Here is a 26,687-nt window from a genome sequence, read left to right as displayed (position 1 = left end):
ATTTAAAGCGTAGGAGAAATGTAGCCGCTTATAGTCTGGAATTTACAGTAATATTTACCTAGTTTATTACCTCCAAAGACATGCACCTGGGGATAGGTTGATTGGCAACACTAAATTGGCCCTAGTGTGTGAATGTGAGTGTGAATGTTGTCTGTCTATCTGTGTTGGCCCTGTGATGAGGTGGCGACTTGTCCAAGATGTACAAGGCCTTCCGCCCAAATGCAGCTGAGATAGGTTCCATCACCCCCCGCGACCCCAATAGGGACAAGCGGTAGAAAATGGATGGATGGATTTACCTAGTTTATTCTTTTTTAGCATTCCGCTGCTTATTAATTTCACAGATGCATAACCATGTTTGCTATTTCCTTCAACAACAATACCAATTATTAATCATGACAGACTCCATGAGAGCCAACAACTACTTTGGGAAAAATGATGATCCAGAACCTTATCTTTTTTAACTTGAAAATAGGGAGAATGAGCTACAAGAGATAAGCAGATCCAGAATGTAGCAGTATTGCTCAGTGCTTAACAAAAAATACAAACTACAAACATAAAACAAACCACTTACTGTACTATGTCTTCTCTCACTAGGATGCCAACTGATGGGGTGTTTATATCTTTAGGTAAAGAATAATCCAAATTCTCTCACGGGTTAAAAAAAAAAAAGGAAGCCACATTCCTCCATAAAACAGATAAACAGCTTTGTCTGACAACTATCTTTGTTTGATAACATTTTGATCAAACATTTGCGAAAGTGGCTGGACAGAATAGATTTTGGAAAAAAAATATAAAGATCTTTAATTTCTTTAAGCGATTAAACATTTTTACACATCATAATCGCGACTCATTCGAAAATTGATAATGCCGCATCAGCTCATTATTTCACATCAGAATATTAATTAATGTTTTTTGTTAGCACCTAAGAATCTAATTCATCAAATTACTCTACACCAATGAAACCGTTGTTATAATGTAATCATGGATGTCAAGTTATTCATAAACTATAAATTGTAGTGACTGTATACCAATATATTACGTCTATCTACTCTAAGGCCGCTACTATCTGAGATCCTAAACAAAACAGGAAGTCTGGGCACCCACTGCTTTTTAATAACAATGTCCTCATCTCTAAATATAGCAATGAAACGCTCCTACTTTCAAAATCCCCTGGGGGATTTCGGCTGAATTATCTTCCTGCCAGACTAAACAATCAATTTAGCTTAATTGTTATACTGTATGTCCCATTTTGTGTTTGTGGATTTTAGTTGAGCGGCAGCGGTGGCCGAGGCTTCATCCCTCCAGATACAGGACAAACGCCCCATCAGAGTCCTGATGTCAGCCGCCGAGATGGCCTCAACTCCTGCTCATCGGCCAACACCGAGGACATCCATAAGAATGTGAGAGCTGCTCATATGCTTGTTTTTTACTTTTAACTTCATAACCTCATAGAATAGTAAATATTCAAGTAAATACTACCTTATAATCTTGATTCTCTATATCAAGATTTTTTAAAGTTATTTTACAGGAAAATACCACAAGAAGGAAGTCATGCATTAACTAAATGCTAGCAAACTATATTAGCGCCCATTACTGCACTTTTAAAATGTATTGACTGCTTTTTGCTACTATAAATTGTACTTCGTAAAATTTTTAAATAATAAAACTACCAGTATCTTATTCCATTATCTCGATTTTTAGCTCTTTATTGACCAAATTTTTTAATGTGGCTATTCATTGCAAATTGTATTTTAATAAACATTTAAATGCTTTGAAGATGTGTGTGTGTGTGTGCGTCCGTGCGTGCGCGTGTGTGTGTATGTATATATGTGTGTGTATATATATATATATATATATATATATATATATACACATATATGTGTTTGTACATGTGTATATATATGATTATGTATATATATATATATATATGTATGTTTATGTATATATATGTATATATGTATTTATGTATATATATATGTATGTATATATGTATATATGTATGTATATATATACATACATATATACATATACATATGTATATATATATATACATACATACACATATATATGTGTATATATATGTATATATATATGTATGTATATATATATGTATGTGTGCGTATGTATATGTATATGTGTGTGTGTGTGTGTGTCTGGAAATGTGTGTGTATATGTAAGATTTAAATAAATATGGTGTAAGTTCAACAACATTAGCGTAAAGCTAATGCGGATAACTTGTGGAGTTTGATCTTTATTTACTAAATTATGGCTTTGTAAATGTGGCTATGTATATACTGTATGTATATATGTATATATATATGTGCGTGTGTGTGCGTGTGTGTGTGTGTGTGTGTTTGCGTGTGTGTGTGTGCTTGTGTGTGTGCGCGTGCGTGTGTATATGTAAGATTTAAAAAAAATATGGTGTAAGTTCAACAACATTAGCGTAAAAGCTAATGCGGATAACTTGTGGAGTTCGATCTTTATTTACTAAATTATTGCTTTGGCACTTTTAAAAATGGTTACTGTCAATCTACTTTATAATAACGTTATGGGTGTTTATTGAGATTGAAATCCCTTAACACAACAGAAAAAAGACTAATATCATATGATGCTAGCACAAGCTAATAGATGAATTTTGAGCTCTTTATTGACCAAATATTTGCTTTTTTATGTGCTTTTAAACAATTATGTTTGGTGCAAAAGGTACCTAAACATGCATTAAAATGCTTTGGGAGGAGGTTTTGCTTAGCGAAAAAAAAAGATGCAAGATGGGAAACATTGGCTAACGCAAGTGCAGGCAATTAGCTGATTTAGTTTTTGTTTTTGTTTTTTACCAGCAAATTGTTACTGTACTAGAACATTTTATTTTATAACAAAGATACATGCTATGTCAGGATAATTTGCTTTCAGGAAATTAAATATGCGAGAATGAAGACATTTATTAGCCAAGTCAAGTGCTAGCTTGTTAGTTTTTGAAGTTAAACAAAAAAAAAGGTATTTATGTGTGATTATATAAAATGTATTTTGTTGCATCTTTTAGGACACCAGTGCCCAGTGCATTGTGGGCTGCCCTCCATACCTCATCCACCCTCAAATTATCGGAGCAGAAGATGACTACTTTGACTCGCAGCAGGAGCAGGTACAGACGCTAACATTTGCTCTTAAGGGTTTGTTTTTTTTACTCGCTTGAAGTTACGCACATTCCTCTTACTTGTATTCTCCTATCCAACCTGCGGACACGCCCACCTTGTGTACATTAGGCAAAAGTGCGCAAGTCAATATCAACTCGGGCTCGTGATTAAAGAGGCAGTCTTTGCCATCATGCCTTTTTAGGCGCTGTTTAAAAACTACGGATCATGAAATTTTACTAACACTTAGAGGTGGGGAAAATAAACGATTTTTAGATGCATCGCAATTTAGACATGGACGATTATGAAATTGATTAGTAGAGGTCAATAATCGATCATCGATTTATTCATTGTAAATAAAGTAATGCAAAATTTGTCTGACTGTAGCGAGCCACCTCAACGAGATATCTCACCAGCTGTTTTATTGTAGGGCTCTTATGTTCCAGTTTTGCACACATTTCCATTAATTTAATAAATGTTGTAATTAATTTAACTGTTTCTTATTACACATGCACTGTTTTTTTTATGCAAGTGATAAACACTTTTTTACTGAAATGAAAAGAAATGTAAAACTGCATCAATATATGTATACATGCATCAGTAATCGATAGATAGATAGATAGATATATAGATAGTACTTTATTGATTCCTTTTGGAGAGTTCCTCAGGAAAATTTAAATTCCAGCAGCAGTGTACAGAATTGAGATGGAATTTAAAAAGTAAACATTGGGGGTATAAATAGAAACAAAATAGAAAAATATTACAATAAGAATAAAGATAAAAAGCAACAATAACAATAAAAATATAACAGTAAAATAAGAATATAACAAGAGAAACTAGGCAGTAGTGACTATTTTATGTAAAAGTATTGCACTATTGTTTTGCATCTCCTGTCATCCTAGTACCCCCCACACCCCCAGAGAGGAGTTGTACAGTCTAATGGCGTGTGGGACGAAGGAGTTTTTTAGATTTTAGATTTTTAAATCGTAATCGAATCGTGAGGTGCCCAATTATTCTCAACTCTAATAACACTTGTGAATAACATTGAAATCTATTTAAAAGATAACACCTCAAATTTGAAAGGCTGTATCAATGTAGGCCAGGGGTCCCCAAAACGTCCAAAATCCAGCCCGCGGGATGTCCCAAGAAATTTTTTTTTGTTTGAGATGTTTATATATTTTCCTTTTTTAGTTAAAGAATAATCAAAATTCTCTCAAGGTAAAAAAAAAAAAAGAAAAAAAAAAAAGGCGCAAACTTTTTGTGTCTCTCACGATCTACGGGTATAAGTTGGATGTCAAAGTTGGTCAACTTCTCAGTTTATGTCCTCCTACTGTCCAGGTGAGAGGCATGATTTATTATCAAAATATTAACTTTCACCAACTCAGAGGCAAAGCAGCAGCTCACCAGCCCAGTATGTCAATATCGCTGTATAAGGTAGTTAGCTTTCTATGATCACGGTACTGCTAACAATAGATTGTCGGCCTTAGCGATTATGATAACAATATCACTAATATTTGGTTAATATTTACGTCAAGAGACGTAAATGGAGTACTGTTGGCAGTTTTTTGGATGTTTTTTTAGACAGCTGTGTGGGCGCAATAGAGTACTCCCATTAGCCGCATTGTTAGCCACCTTGTACTTGCTGTATTTTCTGAATTAGAGTGCATTATAAAAAAAGAGAAACATCTTGTTTTATAAAAGATATTGTGAATGACAGGCAAAATTCCAAAAAAGTGCAGTTCCCCTTTAAGTTGAGTGGGTGTATGCCTCGCAGCCAAAATCCATGCCACAGCGCACCTCTCTTGACTTAAGCACATGGGAGAATAACGCACAAAGTGAAAAGTTGCTTTGTTAAAGTTGTGTCCAAACGTTTTGAGTGGCACTCTGCGAGTGTTTAAAGTGAGTTGTGTGTTTCTCAGATTAACGGCCAGTGCAGCTGTTTCCAGAGCATCGACTTGCTGAAGGGTCGGCCTGCTCACCTCGCCGTCTTCCTCCATCACGTCGTCTCCCAGTTCGACCCCGCCCCTCTGGTACTCGCGTCACGATGGACACTTTTGGGATGGCCCACTTTCTTTGACGGTAATTGATATAAAATCTCTTCCTAGCTGTGTTTTCTCTACGCCGACATACACAAGCAAACAACCGCCAAAGAAAGTCGTCGCTTCTTCATGGAATTCCACTCCCTCTTCATGGATCGCACAGCTGTAGGTTCTCTGTGTTTTCACTCTCCGCCACTTTGGTTCTTATCTTGGCTTATCTTTCTGTCTGTCTGATTGTTTTCTAGAACCTTAAAGTCCCAGTTCCAGACACAGTCGCGGCCGAACTTGGTAAATGTTGAAGCAAATGTAACTAAATGTGAGGTGTCCTGCTTGCGATTATGTTGCAAAATGCATATTAATAAAGTTGATGGGAGACTGTCGTGACCAGCACAGTACGGCATGGCAAAGCCTATTTACTAAAATAAGCCCAGGACAACCACATGCAACACGTAATGTGATGCAGCATTTACAAAAAGCTAACTAGCATGTCTATCCTCTCCTCCTCTTGCTAGCAATACACCCCATTTTATGTCACATTTTTGCACATTTATGATTGAAAATTTATATTGATAGAACAAATGACAGTATATTATTTGAATATTAAACATATAATCCTAATACATTAATTTGATAAAATTTCCAATGTAAATAATGTATCACAAAACACATTTATAAATATATTATGTAGTTAAAAATAATAAAACTAATCCTCTTGCAATTTTAGTTGCAATTTTCAAATATGAATAATTTTCCTGCTGACATTTTAGGTTAAAAAATTAATCTGGGTTTTAAATTGATCCATAACATTTTGAAATCTTGATATTATAGTTGTATCAATATATATCCCCCCAATGTTTTTTAAATATATTCCAATGAAATATATCAATACAATGATATAGCTATCTGTGAAAAAAAAATAGCAACACATAAATACTAATCATATTTATATAATGTATATATTTGCAAAACATAAATAATTTTATGTCAATAAAATACATAGATACAAATATGCATTCCTGTATTAAAAAATATATAACAATACATTGATGAAAAAAAAATATATATATATGTATATATATATATATATATATATATATATATACTTTATGTATAGTAATATATATCATATTTATATTATAATTAAAAAATATCTTTGTTTGATATTTTGCTCATTCAGTATTTTCCTTCAGAAATGTTGGTAAAAAATATCACATAAATAATAAATATCATATAAAAGATATACATGATATAATATACATTAATTTATGATAATAAGTTTAACTGATAAGTACCATTGAGCAATTAACATGTGTTTGTGTGACAGAGAAACGCAGGCTGGAGTTAATTCCGGAGGAAGTTTGCAAACAACACACACAAACCTTACAGGACTCACTGCTGACAGATCTACACAAGAACCTGGACGACTTCAGGTTGGCCACACACACACACACGAACAAGCACAAAACGCAGCATGATGTGTTGTTGGTGTGACGTGTTGTGTTGTGCGCCTTGCAGACAGAAACGCAGCATGGGACTGACCCTGGCTGAGGACGAGCTATCCAAGCTTGACTCAGACGACGGAGGAAAAGATCCGCTGGTCTGGGAGAGGGAATGCTCCTGTGCGGAACACATTCTCTCCAAGATTGAGGACATCCTGTGAGAGAGACACACACATATTTCCTTAAGGCTTTTAATGGTTTTTATTTTATTGAATTTTTTGGGGGGGTTATTGCCTACTCACCCAATTTTCTTTTTGAACATTATACTATATAACTATTGAATTAAATTATATATAATGTTTTAGGTCATAGCATTTCTATTTTCCTATTAACCTTTTAAGAAATAAATTGAATTTAAGTAAAAAAAATAAATAAAGACTACATTTTTGGTATTTTGTATTAGACAGTAGAAAAAAAAATATATATATACACATATATATATATATATATATATATATATATATATAAAATGATTCTTATTAACATTTTAAGAAATAAATTGTATTTCAGTTAAAGAAATAAAGACTACATTTTTGGTATTTTTTATTAGACAGTAGGAAAAAAAATAAAAATATATATATATATATATACATGTGTGTATATATATATATATATATATATATATATATACCTTCTCTAAAAACATGTTTTATATTTTAGTTTCTTCAAAATAGCCACTCTTTGCTCTGATTACTTTTTCGTAGACTCTTGGCATTCTCTTGATGAGCTTCAATAGGTAGTCCTCTGAAATGATTTTCACTTCACATGTGTGCTCAAAGCTCATCCAGAGAATACCAAGTGTGTGCAAAGCAGTAATCAGAGCAAAGGGTGGCTATTTAGAAGAAACTAGAATATAAAATGTTTTCAGTTATTTCACCTTTTTTTTCAACGTTTATATATGTATATATATATATATATATATATATATATATACTGTATATATATATGTGTGTATGTGTATATATGTATGTGTATGTATGTATATATGTATGTGTATATATGTATGTGTATGTATGTATATATGTATGTGTATATATGTATGTATGTATGTATATATGTATGTGTATATATATATGTATGTATGTATATATGTATGTATATATGTACGTATATATATTTATGTATGTATATATACATGTGTATATATGTATATGTTTGTATTTATGTATATATATGTGTGTATGTATATGTATATATGTATTTAAATATATTCTGTATATGTATATCCATCCATATAATATTCATATATATTATAATAATATAATATATATGTTATTATATATATTGATATGTGTGTATATGTATATAAATGTGTATGTATATATATTTATGTATATATGTGTGTGTATATATATATATATGTATATATGTGTGTGTGTATATATATGTAGAATATTTAATATCATACTGTATATAATATTCATACATCATATATATTATGGGTTGTACTTGTATAGCACTTTTCTACCTTCAAGGTACTCAAAGTGCTCTGACACTACTTCCACATTTATCCATTCACACACACATTCACACACTGATGGAGGGAGCTGCCATGCAAGGCGCTAACCAGCACCCATCAGGAGCAAGGGTGTAGTGTCTTGCTCAGGACACAACGGACGTGACGAGGTTGGTACTAGGTGGGGCTTGAACCAGGGACCCTCGGGTTGCGCACGGCCACTCTTCCACTGCGCCACGCCGTCCCTAATATACATATTATAATATATATATATTATCATGTATATATACATATATATATGTGTATATATATGTATATAAATATGTATGTGTATGTTAGGGCTATGAATCTTTGGACGCCACACGATTCCATTCTTGGGTTAACGATTTGATAAAGAATCGATTCTTGATTCAAAGTAAATACTTTTTATTAACATAGGGTGCCAGATCTATGGTTTACGAAATTCCTCCATGCAATAGATAAAACAGCTGTGCTAAATTTTAAAATTAAATAACAGAAAAATATTTTTTTTTTTTATACAATTCTACCTCAATATTTAATCAAGTCAAATGCGAATAAGGCATAAATATATGCCTCTTTCGCATATATATATGATTGTAAGATACATCCTCACCATTAATTACTTGCTTATTAACATGCATATAAGAGCCAACATTTTGGCTCTAAATTAGTCATTATTAAATAATTATTCATGCCTTATTCTGCATGGCCTTATTATACAACCAGTAAACCAGTAAGCCATTAACTATGAGTCTTCCCTCAATAACCTCAAAATTATTGCTTATTAGTAATCCTAACACTTGTATGTTCCGCTGGTGTCCAAATAACTCTAAATTAAGTCTTTGTTACTTTAATAAGCAACTAATTAATGGTGAATATGTTCCCCATAGTAAAGTGTTACTAAATATACATATGATCTATATATATGTAAATATATATATGAATTAATTACATGTATATTAGTTAGATTTTTAAACCATTTCCCTGAGTGTTGCCTATATGTTTTTGCTTCTTGCAGATTCACGTCGCAGCCCTCAGAAGAGGAAAAGTGGTACGTCTTTGTGCGCACTTTTCATCATGTGTCACGTGTTAGTGCATATCTTACAAAGTGTGTGTACTGTTGTGTTGCAGCCAAACAATGCAGTATGTCATTCTCACCTATATGAAGCACCTCGGGGTGAAAGTGAAGGAACCTCGTGGCCTGGAGCAGAAACGAGCGCGCATCAATTTCCTGCCCAAGATTAAGGTTTTAGACTTGGACTTCCATCATAGTAGCATTTTGTGACTGATCCACACCTAATAAATCAAAAAACAATCCTCAGGTGTGTGTTTTTAACCAACAGAAAAGCATCAAGCAAGAGAAGGAAGGTGAAGAGAAGGTGAAAAAGCCTAGATTTCCCAACATCCTTGTCCCTCCCCGCCGTCTCAGCAGAGTAGACTCTACTTCGGGTAAAAAAAAGTGCAAATCTTTCTTTATTGTTGTATCTCTCTTTTGAGATTGGCCATTACTGATATCAATGCCTTCAAATTGGGCAGTTATTGGACTTTTTGAGCTGTAGATAATGTGCATTAAAAAAATTAATTGCCGACTGCCAAACAGCCCAAAATTAAGATAATTTATAGTTAATCACTTTTATTTCAAATAGTTTAAAATTTAACTGTAAACTTGGAAAAACTTTTATTTAAATTAATTCTAAAATAATGTAGTAAATAATTTAGTTAACTTGTTCATTTACAATTTATTTTCTAAAATCTGAAAAAAGTTAAAACTATATAAAAGTAGTACAACCTCATGCAATTTATATTCTAAATCTAATTATGAATAGACATTTTTTAACAATTAATATATATATATATTTTTTTTCAAAACAACACACTTTGGAATAGAATTTAGTTTTATCTGTTTATTTCCTTATTAGAATACATACAACCAGATATTACCAATACATTGTAATTATAATTGATTATATAATATATATATCATTATTAATTAATTATATAATTCTAAAACTTATATATACAAAATTATCAAAATAAATATTGATGTAATTCATAATAATTTATACTAAACATATAATAATGAGTATAATAAGCCTATTTATAATATTATATGAATAATGTCAAAATTATATTGTAAGTACAGCAAATAAAACTGCAAAAAATTGAACTGTTCTTAAAACAACAAAACTAGATGTACAACATTTTTTATTGAACAGTACTGCACATGTAAAATAACATACATTGTATATTTTTAATTAGCTTATGCACAGTTTGCACTTGACGTCCTTCACAAATAATTGGTGTGTGCACCAGCTTTAGCATCTATTTAAATTTGCACATTTCCATTTGTAATCCTTTGAACACCTTATTGAAGAATTTACTTTGATGCAGCATGTCCACATATCATGATTAACAGGGGGGTTTCCAGTAGGGTACGTGGTAAAGCATGCCATTCCAGTTCATGTGTTCTATTGTAATGTAGTTGGCAAGGCTGTGGAGGTGAACAAGCAGCGTTCCCCAAAGCTGCTCCCTCAGGCGGCTTTTGGCATCCCTGAGCCTCCAGACTTGTCCCCGTCAAATTCCGGACGTGTCCGTGGGAATCAGCTCAGCGAGGGATCGGACACCGGCAGCCACGTTTTTCCTTTGAACTCCTCGTCCACGCACAGTTCACCCACCGCTTTGACTTCAGACACCAGTGGACAAGACTCTGACACCAGTACGAGTCCTCTGCCGTACCATTAGATCCACGACAATGATTTTTTTCCCCTCTAATTTTCCCTCTCCTCTTCAGACTTATCACCGTTCTCCATTCAGCCCCGACTGGGCGAGGTTCTGGCATCCGGCGAGCACCAGGATGGCGTCTCCAGCCCAACAAGCACTCAGTTCGACTTCAGCCCTTCAAACCTGGAACACTTACAGGAGGAAGGAGACCAAGACTCTTTCAGGTAAAACTTCTTGGAAATACCTTAAAATGACAAATGATTGCTAAAAAAATCAATTAACTGATGATTGAGATGAGATTATATGCAGGGAGTGGCCACTTATTAGGTCCATGAAGCTGATTAGTACAGCTGGCCTTGCACATTTTTAAGGAACTATGGCTCAAAATGCCCAGAGGTCTGTTCTGAAGATATCCTTGAGAGTTTAATCGTAATTGGATGAATTGGGAATTAATTTTGGTCATTTAAGTCTAAGCCCCGCCTTTTCTGAGCCGCATTGATTGGTAGACTGTGGCCATGTTTGTTGGCTGATCTTTCAAAACGTTAGACTCATGCATGAGTCATGACACACTTTTGCGGCTTTATGCCAAATTCGGTATTGAGTGAAATTAAAAAAATATATGAATAAGTAGAGTGTGTACATTTATGGACCACAATGAGTTGGACTTTTGTCTGTTGTGTGAAACACAATTTTTGAACTTTTGTCAAATAAATATAATAAAATATTGTAAAATAACTAAATTGCACGGGTCATTAGTAGTACCTCAATTCACAAGCTTAAATGGCTATGTGATGAGCTCTTAACTCAAAACACTTGTATCTCGAATCAATGTCTCTCATTTAAATAAATGGAAATCATTTTAATTGGTGTGTGCCCCACCAATAGTCAAATTTTAACATACAACATGCTCTAAAAAAACATTCTAGAAAATCAATCAATCAATCAATGTTTACTTATATAGCCCTAAATCACTAGTGTCTCAAAGGGCTGCACAAACCACTACGACATCCTAAGTATAAGTGTTTTATAAAAATATATATACAAAAGTGTACTACTAATTACTACAGTATTTTTAGGGGATAATGTAATAATATTGTACAGTACATACTTTGGAGAGTGGACTTCTACAGTATCTCCTTCCAGCTACATCTCCGTCAAACTCACCAACTGCAGCTATTTCCATATTCTCATGGAAATATGTCTGCTGTTTAGATTAAATATTGACATCCTTGGCTGGTGTTACACTCATTCTGCTTCAGAATAGTGCAGAGTAGCAGTGAAACGCTCTGTAATGTTTTTGATCATTTCTTTAATTCAGTGAATATCATCCACTTACTCTGTGTCCTTCACACCTACTTTCTTCCATGGTGGGAAAAAAGGGTTATGTTGATCTCTAGCTCCAAGCTAACACTCGTGAATAAGACCGAATGGGATTTTCTACTTGTTACTTGTTACTCAAATTTTTGCTTGCGATTTAAACATAACAAATAATGCAAAGCATATTTGACCTTAATGGGTGTTTTGGGGGGCTTCACGGTGGCAGAGGGGTTAGTGCGTCTGCCTCACAATACGAAGGTCCTGCAGTCCTGGGTTCAAATCCAGGCTCGGGATCTTTCTGTGTGGAGTTTGCATGTTCTCCCCGTGAATGCGTGGGTTCCCTCCTGGTACTCCGGCTTCCTCCCACTTCCAAAGACATGCACCTGGGGATAGGTTGATTGGCAACACTAAATTGGCCCTAGTGTGTGAATGTGAGTGTGAATGTTGTCTGTCTATCTGTGTTGGCCCTGCGATGAGGTGGCGACTTGTCCTGGGTGTACCCCGCCTTACGCCCGATTGTAGCTGAGATAGGCGCCAGTGCCCCCCGCGACCCTGAAAGGGAATAAGCGGTAGAAAATGGATGGATGGGTGTTTTGGGACAGTTGGTGCTCGCCACAGCTCTTGTTGTTCATCGAACGACAGAAGTAAGGAGTCTCTTAACACAAGTACAGTCTCCAGTAACACCAGAAAAAGATGCTAAATGTGTTGATAGTTGTGTTTAATAAAGAACAATTCACTAAAAGAATTAAAGACATCTCTAGAAGCTTGAACAATTCTCAACAAAGTGCAGCCTGTGTTACATTGTACAATAAGTAGCAACAATTGAAAAATAATATAAGAAAAATACTGTATATATTAATACTAATGACAGATTAGTTTTTAAAAGTATGTCTAACATTTTTTAGCCTTTTTAAAGATAACATATGCATCAGCACCAATTATGCAAATTAGTTTGATGAGGTCATATTGACCACGCCGCATCGGTATATTGGCTATCTGGGGGAAACCCTGCACTGTATTTCATGAGTACTGTATATAGAAAGTATATAAAAATGCCCTCAAGTTGATCCTCATACTGTACAATGTGTGCTTCCAGGATGGAGGTGCAGTGCACGTCGAGTGCGGCTGACGTCCAGAGCGAGGACGACCAGGTGTGTGAGGCGGAGAGCGAGGAGGATCCTCTAAACTGGCAAAGCCTGGTGAGCCGCGACGTGCTGGCGGGCTTGACACCGCAGGAGATCAAGAGACAAGAGGTCATCAACGGTAAGTCAGTCGTCGTCCCTCAGGCCAGCTCTTTCCAAATAGTTGGTCGGACTCTTGTGGGAGAGCGCGGTGCGATGCCAGGTGGGGAGTGTGTGAGCCCGGGGAGCATGCTTTATCAGTATCATGTTTCAAACCCCATTTCAAATTGCTGTGCACGACAGAACGTGCTCATTGTAGCCATTAATCTGGACTTTATTTACAAAAAAAAAAGAAGCACACAAATTGGTTTTATCCATATTTGTTTTATCGGATAGTGCTTAGTATACTGTGCTTCTGCGTTAATGTTGCTGTTCAGTTTGAATGCAATATTTATTGTGTGTATTTAATTGTACTTTTCAGTATCAAATGGCTCAAGTCAGTCAACATTTTTTTATATTTTGTTATATATGTTCATTAACGTTTAAATTTCAGGTAAATTGATGCACTTAAATAATTTGCTGTTGAAAACTTCAAAAACAATGTTAATACAATTATTCTTTGTTGCAAATACTTATTTTTTGTTGTATTTAATGTTAATAAGGATTCAATGGTTTGCGGGGGTGTACTTACAACAATTTTCTATACACATGACACTAGTTGCAGCGGAGAGTGGGAGGGCATGAAACATTTTCCTCTTCCCCTAGGGGGCGCAACAGGAAATACTTGACAATTACTCGTTTGGACTAAAAAGCTAATAATTTAAACATTCTTGCCGTTCTTTCCCTTACTTAGAGCTGTTTTACACCGAACGAGCCCACCTGCGCATGCTCAAAGTGCTGGACAGCGTTTTCTACCAAAGGCTGAGCAGAGACGCCATTCTGCCTTCGGAGGACATCAAGAGCCTCTTCAGTAACCTGGAGGAGATCATCCAGCTGCACGGTGATGCAACATGATCCTAAATCCAAACCAAAACCAAATTCTTAATGAACCTTTTTTCTTGTCCGGCTCCCGTAGTTTCTTTAACAGAACAAATGGCAGCGATTAGAAAAAGGAGTGAGACCTCTGTCATTGGTCAGATCGGAGAGGATCTCTTGGCTTGGGTAAGATCATTCTGCACTCATTAAAAGTAGAATATTTTAATTATTAACCTAGTAAGCTCCATGCAGTAACTTGACACTAGTGGAGTTGCCCTCTGCTGGCCACTAATAGGCGTGTACTTAGCGTTTTAGCATACCTACAATGTGTTTTTTGTCATTACACTTAAAAAGTACAAGGAGATTTGTTTACAGTTAACCCGTCTAAGAAACAGGAACATAATATGACAGGGGGTACAGGACAGGAAGCCAATAAGTCACCACATGGGCAGCGCCCCGTAAACGATGGGAAAAAAAGATAACATGAGGAGGGAGAAAAAAAGCAACTCCCAAACTGTTCTCCTGGAGGGGACGCATTGTGGGACTTGGAAAAAAAAATCCTCAGCAAACATAAACACATCAGCACACAGTTATGCTGTGGGAGCAGATTGGACCCCTGAAGCAGAGGGGCTGAAAGGTTGAGATGCATGTTGAAACAAAATCTTTAATGAGAACACAGGGAGACAAAACTCAAAACAGTGGCACTGGCGGGAACAGTCAGCGCTACAAAAAAAGGCAAAAAACAAAGGAGCAAATAAAATACTAATTAAGGAAGGCGGAGGTAATCAACATAAAACAAAGTAGCAAAATAAGACACTTCATAAGTCCAATCATGAAGAGTAGTCAGGGGATTGTCTGATGTGTTGGGAGAGACATAAAAAAAAGCAGCTGTGAGTAATCAGCTAGTATAGTCCACTGGTGATTGCCATCAGGTGTGCTCCAAGCTCCAGCTTTCCTCCAGCAACAACCACTCGAAGGAGAGAGGGCGCAGAGCCAGGAAAAACAGACAGTAAGCGTTGGAATGTATACCACACATCCAGAAATACAACTCAAGACTTGCAACGATGCCGTTCACAGTCTTGGTGTTGATACGATAACAGCTGTTATCCAGTTTGTGATTTAGTTTAAACATCACCACAGTCTGAGCTTAATCATGACGGCGAGCTTTTGGGTACCTTGACGGCTGCCTTCATATTAAGCCTTCTGTCGATGAACCAGGGCAACGTTAAATCCAAACAGCTGATGCCCTGTTATCAGAGTTCCGAATAGGTAGAGCGCTTCGATGTCCTTTAAAGGGGAACATTATCACAATTTCTGAAGGGTTAAAACCAATAAAAATCAGTTCCCAGTGGCCTATTTTATTTTTCGAAGTTTTTCTCAAAATTTTACCCATCACGCGATATCCCGAAAAACGGCTTCAAAGTGCCTGATTTTAACCGTCGTTATATCTACCCATCCATTATCCTGTGACGTCACAGCGTGACCACGCAGAAACAAACATGGCAGATAGCACAGACATATATAGCGATATTAGCTCGGATTCAGACTCGGATTTCAGCGCCGTAAGCGATTCAACAGATTACACATGTATTGAAACGGATGGTTGGAGTATGGATGCAGGTAGCGAAAACAATATTGAAGAAGAAACTGAAGCTGTTGAGCCATATCACAACAGAAAGCGGAACGGGAGGAAGCGAGGACGAATTTGGCGATCGCCTTCTAACTAACGATTGGTATGTGTTTGTTTGGCATTAAATGTGGGTGGAGGGAAAGGCTGGATGCAAATATAGCTACAAATGAGGCATAATGATGCAATATGTACATACACCTAGCCTAAATAGCATGTTAGCATCGATTAGTTTGCAATCATGCAGTGACCAAATATGTCTGATTAGCACACGCCACATAAGTCAATAACATCAACAAAACTCACCTTTGTGATTTCGTTGACTTTATCGTTGGAAATACATCTGCTTTGAGCGTCGCAGGATAGCCACACATTCTTGCCATCTCTGTCGTAGCATAGCTGTCGTCGGTAAAGTATGCGGAACAAACGAGGGACTTTCGTATCTTTTGGCCACTGGTGCAACTTGAATCCGTCTCTGTTAGTGTTGTTACACCCTCCGACAACACACCGACAAGGCATGATGTCTCCAAGGTATGGGAAAACAGTCGAAAAAACGGAAAATAACAGAGCTGATTTGACTTGGTGCGTGTAATAAGATTGAGAAAATGGCGGATTGCTTCATGTTGTGACGGCACGGGTGAAAGGTCATCGCTCGACAGGCTATCAATTGAAAGGCGTTTAAATCGCCAAATTCACCCTTTTAGAGTTCGGAAATCGGTTAAAAAAACATATGGTCTTTTTTATGCTATATCAAGGTATATATTGACGCTTACATACTGTAGGTCTGGTGATAATGTTCCCCTTTAACTTACTCAGTGGCCTTATGGCTAGATCGATAGGTTGTGAGTTCAAACCGTGGCCAAGTCATACCAAAGACTATAAAAATGAGACCCATTACCTCCCTGCTTTGCACTCAGCATCAATGATTCAAATTGGGGGTTTAATAAGCAAAAATTATTCCTGGGTGCGGCCACTGCTGCTGCTCACTGCTCCCCTCACCTCCCAGGGGGTGAACAAGGGGATTACTCAAGTTTCTGGTAAAAAAAATCTTGCTAATTGCGTTAAGAGACAAATCAATTGATTTAATGGGTTGATTTGGAGAACAGTGTGGAGAGAGGCTCCAAAATAAGACGAAACGAGGAAGCAAAAGCAGAGGAAGGATAAGGAAGGGGGAGGGGAAGTGTTATTTTAGTGTAATTTACTGTTAACGTTTTTTTAGTATTTTAGGATGACGTAAAAAAAAAACTGCATATAATACAACGATAATAAATTTACTTAAATAATCACAAAAACCTCAAATTAAATCTGTTAAATTTACCTACATTTAATATATTTTAAGTGTATTGTAACCCTAACCCTTTCTATCCAGGTATGAGGAACACATTGGGAACTTGGCAGCAATTTAATCCAACATAGAACATCTTATGTGTAGAATTCAAGCAACACAGGAGTCACATGAAATGGCACAAAATTTATTACCTTAAGTCCCAGCTTTAGCCCAAGGAGTACCACAAGAACAATAATATGTACTGCACATAGTAATTCAAATAGTATCGGATATAAATAGAATAGGTAATAAATAGGTTACTAGTAATATATTATAGATAGAACACGTTGCTGTTATCGGGGTCCAATCTCACCAGATAAGGTTGTGATTATGTACGATCTTGGTAGCGGTTTTCATCCAAGACAACGAAAAGCAAGTGCGTGTTGTTTCAGTTCAGTGGTGAGGAAGAGGAGAAGATAAACAGAGCGGTTGCCACATTCTGCAGCAACCAGCCATCCGCCCTGGAGCTCATCAAGACCAAGAAGAAGAAAGACCAGCGGTTTACCTTGTTCATGCGGGTCAGAGCTCCAGGACGCCACCAACATCCGCATTGTAAGCAGGCGTTAAAATGCGCTGACCGCGCCGCATCGTGTTTCCTCAGGAGGCCGAGAGAAACCGCCTGTGTCGCCGGTTGCAGCTGAAAGACATCATTCCTGTGGAGATGCAGCGAGCAACCAAGTACCCGCTTCTGTTGGAGAAGATCGCCAAGTACACGGGTACAAAGCACCGCGTCTTACTTGACTGTGTGCGATTAACCCACTGTGCGTCCCAATACTTTTGTTTGTTCTGCAGAGGATGACGAGGAGGACGCTGAAAAGGTGAAGAAAGCCGTGGAATGCTGCAAGCAGATTCTCAACCATGTCAACCAAGCCGTCAAAGAGGCCGAGAACAAGCAGGTAGCGTCACTTTAGCAATTACTTCACCAGGACAAAGAATGTTAGTTTTTTTTGTGGGTGTACATCTTATTCCCATTTTACAGAGGCTGGTGGATTATCAGAGAAGGTTGGACATCTCGTCACTGAAACCCAACGAGAACCCGCTCATCCTGGAGCTGAGGGTAGGAACAAAATGTGGGCAGTGAAGTGAATTATATTTATACAGCGCTTTTCTGTAGTGACTTAAACCGCTTTTACATAGCGAAACCCAATATCTAAGTTACATTTAAACCAGTGTGGGTGGCACTGGGAGCAGGTGGGTAAAGTGTCTTGCCCAAGGACACAACGGCAGTGACTCGGATGGCGGAAGCAGTGATCGAACCTGGAACCTTCAAGTTGCTGGGACGGCCACTCTACCAACCGAGCTATACCGCCCAGTCCTGCCTAACGATAACGAGGGATGTTCCGATCTGGGTTTTATGCCGCTGATTCTGATATCGATCATCCATGAGTGAAATCGGTTGATAAAAATACAGATCACTGTGAGGGATGTTCTTCTTCGTGGAGGTCGTGACCTCAGAAAGCAGGTTGCAGGTTTAAAGTTTTTAATGTCTAAAAGTACAAACGCCAAGGGTGAGTGCAACAGGGATATGCACTAAACAAGCAGAGGGAAACTGCATGAAAACAATAGCTAAAGACAGATAAACAACAAAGAAATACAAACCAAGTAGTCAAAAATGCTTCCAAAATCGTGATAGTTCCTACGCCAAACAAGACAATCATCCCACAAAAAATAAGGGAGAGGAAAGGAAGGCATCCGCCTTCATTGAGAGCAAAGAAGAAAAAACACTTAGTTGCTAACTGCTTCTCAGCCGGGGGACTAAAAATAAAAACCGTATGAGCGGCGATCAGCTTTAGGTCACAAACTTTTTCAGGGAGATCGGCCGATACTGATTGGTGGACGATCGATCGACACATCCTTAATGATAACGTTTAGTGGTTGAAAGATAATTTTTTATTCCGCAGAACCTGGACCTCACTAAGAGGACGATGGTCCATGAAGGACCACTCTCCTGGAAGGTCAACAAGGACAAAAGAATTGGTACGCTGATATCTTAAAGTTTTCCATTGAGGCAGGTGTTCCTAATGTTGTGGCCGGTCCTCTGCAGATCTTTACACGCTGCTCCTGGAGGACATTCTGGTTCTACTCCAGAAACAGGACGAGCGTTTGGTGCTCAAGTTCCACAGCAAGAACGTGGCGAGCGCCGCAGACACCAAACTCGCCTTCAGCCCCGTCATCAAACTCAACACCGTGCTGGTCCGGCCCGTCGCCACAAGTAACTGTTTTTATTATTCAGTAAAAACGTCAAGCTCGCTTTTGCTGATAAATGTTTTATGTCTTCTTTAGACAACAAGTCCTTTTTCGTGCTCTCCATGTCGGACAACGGGGCTCAGATCTACGAGCTGACGGCTCAGAGCGTGTCCGACCAGAGAACGTAAGCGGCATGACGTCACCCTGACAACGAAACACAACGCTGTCATTGACGCCGCGGCTCATTCCTATTCTGTCCACTAGTTGGCAGTGTCTGATCACGCAGTGCGCCGACGCAATGAAGGCCAAATCGCACAGCAGCGACACAACTTCGACTCCATCTGAGTGAGCTTGCTAACGTTTTTTTGGCCTATTTTGTTTTGTCTGTTTTTACCGTGATCTTTCTCTTTCATAGAGGGGTGCAGGAAGCCATCGAGATCATCAACAGTGGGATGGAGAAGCCGAGCAAAGATGGCAACGACCCCTCAGGTAAATGCGGCAGAGAAAATTTAGACTAAAAACAAGCATTTAGAATAGAATAATAGAATAGAATATATATTTATTGTCATTGTACATTGCACAACGAAATTGTATGCAAACTAATTTAGTGCAAAAATCATACATAAAAACATAAGGACATAGATAAATAGATAAAAATACATGAAATACATAAAAAATACCAAGCGTACAGCTCACATGCACAGTCATCATTGTTATCTTGTGTCCAGTGATACTATTGCTCTCGGGTAAAAAGTGTTTTTTAAAATGTTTTTTCCGGCATTTTATTGTCCTATATCTCCTGCCTGAGGGCATCAGTTCAAAAAGTTTATGTCCAGGGTGAGATGGGTCCTTCATGATGTTTTGGGCCTTTTTGAGGCACCTGGCACTGTACAGTTCATCTAGGGAGGGCAGAGAGCAGCCAGTGATCTTTGAGGCATTTGACCCGTTAATTTCACTTCACACAAACCTGTATTAATGCAACCTTTTTAAACATGGTGGCTGCAATCAGTAATAACTGGTAGGAGGAGCAATCACATTCAGGTTGCTGACTTTAACTGTCACAATTATTTTGGACACTTTCTAGTGAATTCTATGATGCAAAGTAGCGATTATCAATAATAACTGGTGGTAGGAGCGATCTCCTTAAATATATTAGCCTACAGGACAAAGTAGGGATGGTTACAGTTCACATGAACCGATACAGTACCAATTCCCGATACCTGGGAATCATTACCAGTACTCAATAGTACCAATTTTTGTGAATTTTGAGTGTGGTAATAAATACTAATAGTTTTTGATATCTATTTTTTTATTTCACTTATGATAACTGCTGTCCAACTGTTTAGTTTTCTCGTTTTATTATCACTTTTCTGAGTCTCATTTGCAAGTACAGCATTAAGTTGCAATTAAAGTTACAAGTCCAAGACGTTAGATGGCAGTTATGTAAAGTTTAGGGTGTTATTGCTGTTGCTGTTGAGTCTTGCAATGTGTTAATACTGTAAGTATTGTACTTATTACGCACCAGCTGTTAAATTATAACATGCATCTACGTTGTAGTTTTCGTTAATAAATTTGTAGATGTCGAAATCGCCTTATAAAATTGTTAATGCTAATCAGCATGTTAATAAAACCGATGTATATTAGTGTCAAACTAGTTCATTTTTGGAAATGTGGAGCCTTACATACGTTGGAGTGTTTTTTGAGTCCATTGCTTAGTTGGCATAGAAAATTGCAACATTACCTAGAACAGGGGTCGGCAACCTTTACCACCCAAAGAGCCATTCTGACCCGTTTCACAAAATAAAGAAAAATTGGGAGCCACAAAACTATTTTGAAATTTAAAATGAAATAACACTGCGTACAGAGTTTTTTTTTTGCTTTGTGCTATGTATTAACCAGGGGTCTCAGACTCGCGGCCCGCACCTTAATATGAAAATTTAATGTTGGGGCGGCCTGCGAGTTTTAAATTATTGCGTTTGACAGTATCACACTTACCAACCCTCCCAAACTGTCCGGGACACTCACGAATTTCAGAGCAACTATTTTTGCGAATGTCTGCTGATTTTCGCTCTTCAACATTAATGCGGACGTGCTATGAAGGCGCTGCCTTTGCCGCCCTCTACGATATGTACAAATATCTGGCACAGTCCAGCTACGAGTCGTATATGGCTTTTATAGACACACTTAGACAACTGCAACACGTAGTTGTTCAACAGCCGTACAGGTTACACTAAGAGTTGTGGTATAAACAACTTTAACACTCGTACTAATATGCGCCACACTGTGAACCCACACCAAACAAGAATGACAAACACATTTCTGGAGAACATCCTCACTGTAACAAGACATAAACACAATAGAACAAATACCCAGAACCCCATGCATCCCTAACTCTTCCGGGCTACACCCCCGCTAGCATCAAATCCCCCCCACCCCCCTCCGTGCGTTGGTTGAGGTGGGCGGGGTTGGGGGGCGGCGGTGTTGCGTGATAGCGGGGGTCTATAATGTAGCCCGGAAGAGTTAGGGATCCATGGGATTCTGGGTATTTGTTCTGTTGTGTTTATGTTGTGTTACAATGCGGATGTTCTCCCGAAATGTGTTTGTCATTCTTGTTTGATGTGGGTTCACCGTTTGGCGCATATTATTAAGAGTGTTAAAGTGGTTTATATCAAGACTCAGTGTAACCTGTATGGCTGTTGACTAACTATGCCTTGCAGTCACTGCCGTGTATCAAAAGATGCTGCATACTACATGTTACCGGCTGGCATGCAGACGACACTGCGTAAAAGCGGGCGCGACGACAGGTTTTAAAGGACTGTTAAAGCTTTGCGATCAGAGCACGCCGTCTATATTGTCGACTAGGTTAAAATCTGAGAGTTTTGACCCGGGTGATTTCTGAGAGAGGCATTAAACCTACTCAGTGGCCTTGTGGTTATAGTGTCTGCCCTGAGATCGGTAGGTTGTGAGTTCAAATCCCGGCCGAGTCATACCAAAGACTATAAAAATGGGACTCATTACATCCCTGCTTGGCACTCAGCATCAAGGGTTGGAATATGGGGTTAAATCACCAAAAATGAATCCTGGGCGCGGCACAGCTGCTGCCCACTGCTCCCCTCACCTCCCAGGGGGTGATCAAGGGTGATGGGTCAAATGCAGAGAATAATTTCACCACAACAAGAGTGTGTGTGACAATCATTGGTACTTTAACTTTAACTTTAAACACCGGAAATCTCTCGGGATAATTGGGGGTGTCGGAATTTACCCGTGGACACCTGGTTATGAATCATAATGTTAAAACCATAAAAACAGCACAAACAAATAGAACAAGTTTTGGGTGATTTGGACAAGAATGGAAAGGGGGTGGTGGATGACGTCACTAGTCCGAAAATTTACTTTAGAATGTGTTGTGGATTATTTTGAGTCTTTTCATTTCTAATATGCAAAGTAGATGATATTGTTGATGAGTAGCAGGTGGAGCGATCGCAATATTTTAATTACATGTCGAAGTTGCGCAGGGGCACGTGTGAGCGAGCGCACCATGGGGTTTGACTTTGTGGATTATTTTCAGCCTTCATTTGTTTGGCGAAAACGTGCTGATATTGTAAACGGCAGGACTAAAAGAACTGTGTCACATGAAGGCGTTGCATCTTCTCAGAGTCTTCAGACATTCAGGCGGCTCCCACAACCCCCAGCAGTCCCTTCGACGGCACTAAGTTCGAGGACGAGGAGGAGGCGGAAGTGGAGGCGGAAGTGGAGGCGGAAGTGGAGGTGGAAGTGGAGGCGGAAGTGGAGGCGGAGGAGCCGTCTGCGGCGGAAACACGCGAAGAAGAGGAAGAAGACGGCGAGGTGGACGAGGAGGAGCTGGAGGCCTTCCTAGATGGTCAGCTGGGCGACAAATTGCCCTTCCTGCAGGAGGGTTGTCGTCAAGGCATCGCCATAGAGAGCGGCGAGGGCGAAATGTTCGTGTCGCAACCCTCCAAGGCTGAAGAAGCTCTGAGAACATGTGAGTTAGCAAATCACATGCTGACTTTTGGAGGGGGGAGGTTGAACGTAATCTAACATGTTTTCTGTTTTAGTGGTGACGCTGAAGCATTTTCTTTTCAACCACATGATGGCCAGCGAGGTGGCGGGGGGGAACGGCGAAGGCCGTAATTGTCACATGACCACACCTCCCGACACCCCTGAAGGTCCAATAGCTGGGTGTACAGTGGGCGGAGCTTGTGAAAGCTCAGAAAAAGACGACATTCAAACTGAACGCAACGGTGAGAGGGTTTATTTTTGTCCTTTTGTTTCCCGATACAACTTTTTTACTATTAAGACTATACCGATATTGGAGCTTTGAGTATTGGCTGATACTGATATTGAGCCATCACAATATCAGCTCGAATCATACATCATTTCATTATTTTGTAGTGTGGAATGTTGGAATGTGTTTAATCAAGTGAAATGAGTCAAACAGAAAACAGTGCTAGTTAGGGATGTACATAGAGTACTGGCATTTTATGGTACCGGTTCCTAATTGGGTCGGGGAGGACCGTTAATATTGGACAAATGATACGGCTATTGGTATTGGGTTCCCACATCTGCGGCCCCCTCCAAAGGTTCTCATTGTATCCTATTGGATAGAGTCTTTTCTTTCCCTGATGTGGGGTTTGAGCCGAGGATGTTATTGTGGCTTGTGCAGCCCTTTGAGACACTTGTGATTTATTGCTATACAAATAAACTTGGATTGATTGATTGATATACATCCTTAATGGTAGGTATGAAAACACTTAACCTATTTGATATTAACTGTCTGGAATGGATTTATGCTGACTTATGTAAAGTTGAAGTAGAGTGGTAATTTATTTTTTTGCCAACACCGAGCGGTCACATTAATTTAGTTAAGGGCATCACACAGGCAGTTGAATAATTCGGACACGTTTGTTACTGGATATTTTCTATTACGCTTCTGCCTTGGAGACTTTGTATGTGTAAGTAATATGCCACTAAAATTATTGGATTTAGACTATAATATTGTTCAACTAAGGAGACGTATTACGTCTATCTTACAAATGTGTGCTTAACTGTTGTGTAGATGCTCAAAGCCTATAGCCTGCCATGTTTACATTTTGTAAATTACTTTACTAAAATACAAGACTAACCAAGTGTGCTTTTTTTTTGCTGATATTGGACCGATATCCTATATCGACATCGTATCGGGACTGTTGTCTTCTTCCAGGTGACTTCCTGGTTCTGGATCCAGGCGGGGCCTCCGAAGACGACGACGGCGGAGACGCGGGGATCGACATGAGCAAGCTTCTGTCCTCGTCCTCACAGATGGAGGGCGGCGGGCCCAACCTCAGCCGCCAGCTCATGACGCACCTGCGCCTCCTGCAGGCCGACCTGCAGTACCTCAAGGTGCAAAACGGACCCCCAAATCATAGTCTCAAAACTCGCGTGGGAAAAAAGTGCACATTGACACGGTCTCACAGTCCCACAATAGTCTGCTCTACATTGCACTCACTTCATGCTTCTTCACCAATCAGTCGTCACTCTGTCACCCGGACATGCATACGGTACATTCACTGACCTCTGAAATGTAGGCACGCACAACATCAAACTAGTTGTATTTTTTATTTGACATTTTTAGTATTAATCATAAAATGTCACTGTTGATGATTTATGGTGTACTTCCAGGAAGTGGAGCTGAAGTACAACCAGCTGCAAGGGACACATTCTGACACGCCAACTAATTTAGATAATGGTGCGTTTTTCTTCTTTCATACTTTCTTTCCACATTTCCTTTACGATTGCCTACATTTTGGTTTTTTTTTTTTTTTTTTCAGACGGGATTCAGTGACGGCAGTCTTCCTGTTATCTCTAAAAGGACTTGAAAGCATCACGTAAAAAACACTGAAGATTGTTGTTTATTCTTCCGATGACACTGGATATACGGCGGGGGTCACAGGCATTACTCCCATGGGACTTAAATGGAGCCTCGATAACCTGCCATGTGGACATCTTCTTATTGTTGTAAGTCTCCAAAAGCTACACTTCACACTGTCTTTGCGTCCCTTGCATTTCGGTACACCTTAGACCAAGACTGCACAAAATCCAATCAAAAAAAAAAAAAAAAAATTATATATATATATATATATATATATATATATATATATATATATATATATATATATATATATATATATATATATTTATATATATATATATATATATATATATATATATATATATATAATATATATATATATATATATATATATATATATATATATACACATATATATACACATATATATATACATATATGTACATATACATATATATATATAGATTTATACATATATATATATACATATATATGTATGTAAATATATATATATATATGTATTTGTATGTATATCAATATATGATTGTATGTATGTATGTAGATATATATGTGTGTGTATATATGTATATCTATATATGTTTGCATGTATGCATGTATGTATGTATATATATACATACATATGGATATATATACATATATGTACATACATACATATGTATATATGTATATACATATGCATATGTATATATACATATGCATATATACATATACATATGTATATGTACGGTATATATATATAAATATATGTAAAGGATTGTTAAAACTCGTAAGTGTAAATGAACTTAAATGTACAATTATGACTGTATATCAAAGGTTTTTAACTGTTTTTTTTTTATACACAAAGAACATTTAATATTGTTTTAACAACCAAAAACACAACTAACATATTCCTGCAGTATTAACCCTACTCTTTATTTGTTTGACTGCAATGACGTTAACTCTATTAACACTCGGAGGATATTTAACGCTGATTGACAATATAAGAAAATATCTGCTTGGATTTTAATGTTGTCATATAGTATTTATTTGTTTAAAGGCTCCGCCCACAGCTGTCACGTCTGCAAAGTGTATGTTTCCTTTCAAATAAAAAAAGATAAGCACACCTTTGTATCAAGAGTGTTCCATACTCAAATTGTATTGTTTTTTGTCCGTCTATTTTATTCTATTTTCACTTTATTATTTTTTATGAAACATGATAAAAAACTGTTGTAATGTTTGTGGTATTAGAAAAGTATTATATTCAAAATATTTAAAAAAATGAATAATGACATTTTAATAATTTCAGTACTGCTGAAAAAAGGTATATTATCATGGGAATAAAGTCATAAAATAATTTTGGAGAAAAAAATTCACAATTGTCCAACAAATATTTGGGGAAA

General features: G+C 37.7%; 1 protein-coding gene across 3 annotated transcripts in view; it reads left to right on the top strand.

The window, feature by feature from the left end:
- arhgef12b (Rho guanine nucleotide exchange factor (GEF) 12b) overlaps positions 1 to 26,687 on the top strand; it is a 60,151-nt gene that overhangs the window by 32,894 nt on the left and 570 nt on the right. The window contains exons 8-36 of one of the 3 annotated variants that reach the window (XR_009806571.1): positions 1,269 to 1,400; positions 3,041 to 3,139; positions 5,048 to 5,158; positions 5,234 to 5,332; positions 5,413 to 5,455; positions 6,492 to 6,597; positions 6,683 to 6,823; positions 9,162 to 9,194; positions 9,275 to 9,389; positions 9,466 to 9,592; positions 10,626 to 10,859; positions 10,935 to 11,088; positions 13,278 to 13,444; positions 14,156 to 14,302; positions 14,378 to 14,463; positions 17,624 to 17,749; positions 17,833 to 17,947; positions 18,024 to 18,127; positions 18,211 to 18,288; positions 19,133 to 19,208; positions 19,276 to 19,443; positions 19,515 to 19,602; positions 19,683 to 19,763; positions 19,834 to 19,907; positions 23,074 to 23,421; positions 23,495 to 23,680; positions 24,640 to 24,818; positions 25,098 to 25,164; positions 25,247 to 25,433. Coding sequence is in view for 2 of the 3 variants with exons in the window: in XM_061898897.1 (XP_061754881.1) it covers positions 1,269 to 1,400; positions 3,041 to 3,139; positions 5,048 to 5,158; positions 5,234 to 5,332; positions 5,413 to 5,455; positions 6,492 to 6,597; positions 6,683 to 6,823; positions 9,162 to 9,194; positions 9,275 to 9,389; positions 9,466 to 9,592; positions 10,626 to 10,859; positions 10,935 to 11,088; positions 13,278 to 13,444; positions 14,156 to 14,302; positions 14,378 to 14,463; positions 17,624 to 17,749; positions 17,833 to 17,947; positions 18,024 to 18,127; positions 18,211 to 18,288; positions 19,133 to 19,208; positions 19,276 to 19,443; positions 19,515 to 19,602; positions 19,683 to 19,763; positions 19,834 to 19,907; positions 23,074 to 23,421; positions 23,495 to 23,680; positions 24,640 to 24,818; positions 25,098 to 25,164; positions 25,247 to 25,260 (3,498 nt within the window). In the remaining variant the exon portion in view is untranslated. Of the gene's footprint in view, positions 1 to 1,268; positions 1,401 to 3,040; positions 3,140 to 5,047; positions 5,159 to 5,233; positions 5,333 to 5,412; positions 5,456 to 6,491; positions 6,598 to 6,682; positions 6,824 to 9,161; positions 9,195 to 9,274; positions 9,390 to 9,465; positions 9,593 to 10,625; positions 10,860 to 10,934; positions 11,089 to 13,277; positions 13,445 to 14,155; positions 14,303 to 14,377; positions 14,464 to 17,623; positions 17,750 to 17,832; positions 17,948 to 18,023; positions 18,128 to 18,210; positions 18,289 to 19,132; positions 19,209 to 19,275; positions 19,444 to 19,514; positions 19,603 to 19,682; positions 19,764 to 19,833; positions 19,908 to 23,073; positions 23,422 to 23,494; positions 23,681 to 24,639; positions 24,819 to 25,097; positions 25,165 to 25,246; positions 25,536 to 26,687 lie in introns of those variants that run through there. The other 2 variants (XM_061898899.1, XM_061898897.1) reach the window with 2 other exon arrangements.

The sequence above is a fragment of the Nerophis ophidion genome, linkage group LG04 (assembly GCF_033978795.1).
Source record: "Nerophis ophidion isolate RoL-2023_Sa linkage group LG04, RoL_Noph_v1.0, whole genome shotgun sequence".
Classification (NCBI taxonomy): Eukaryota; Metazoa; Chordata; class Actinopteri; order Syngnathiformes; family Syngnathidae; genus Nerophis; species Nerophis ophidion.
The sequence above is the reverse complement of the archived record's forward strand: the minus strand, read 5'-3'. Positions and strand labels throughout refer to the sequence as shown.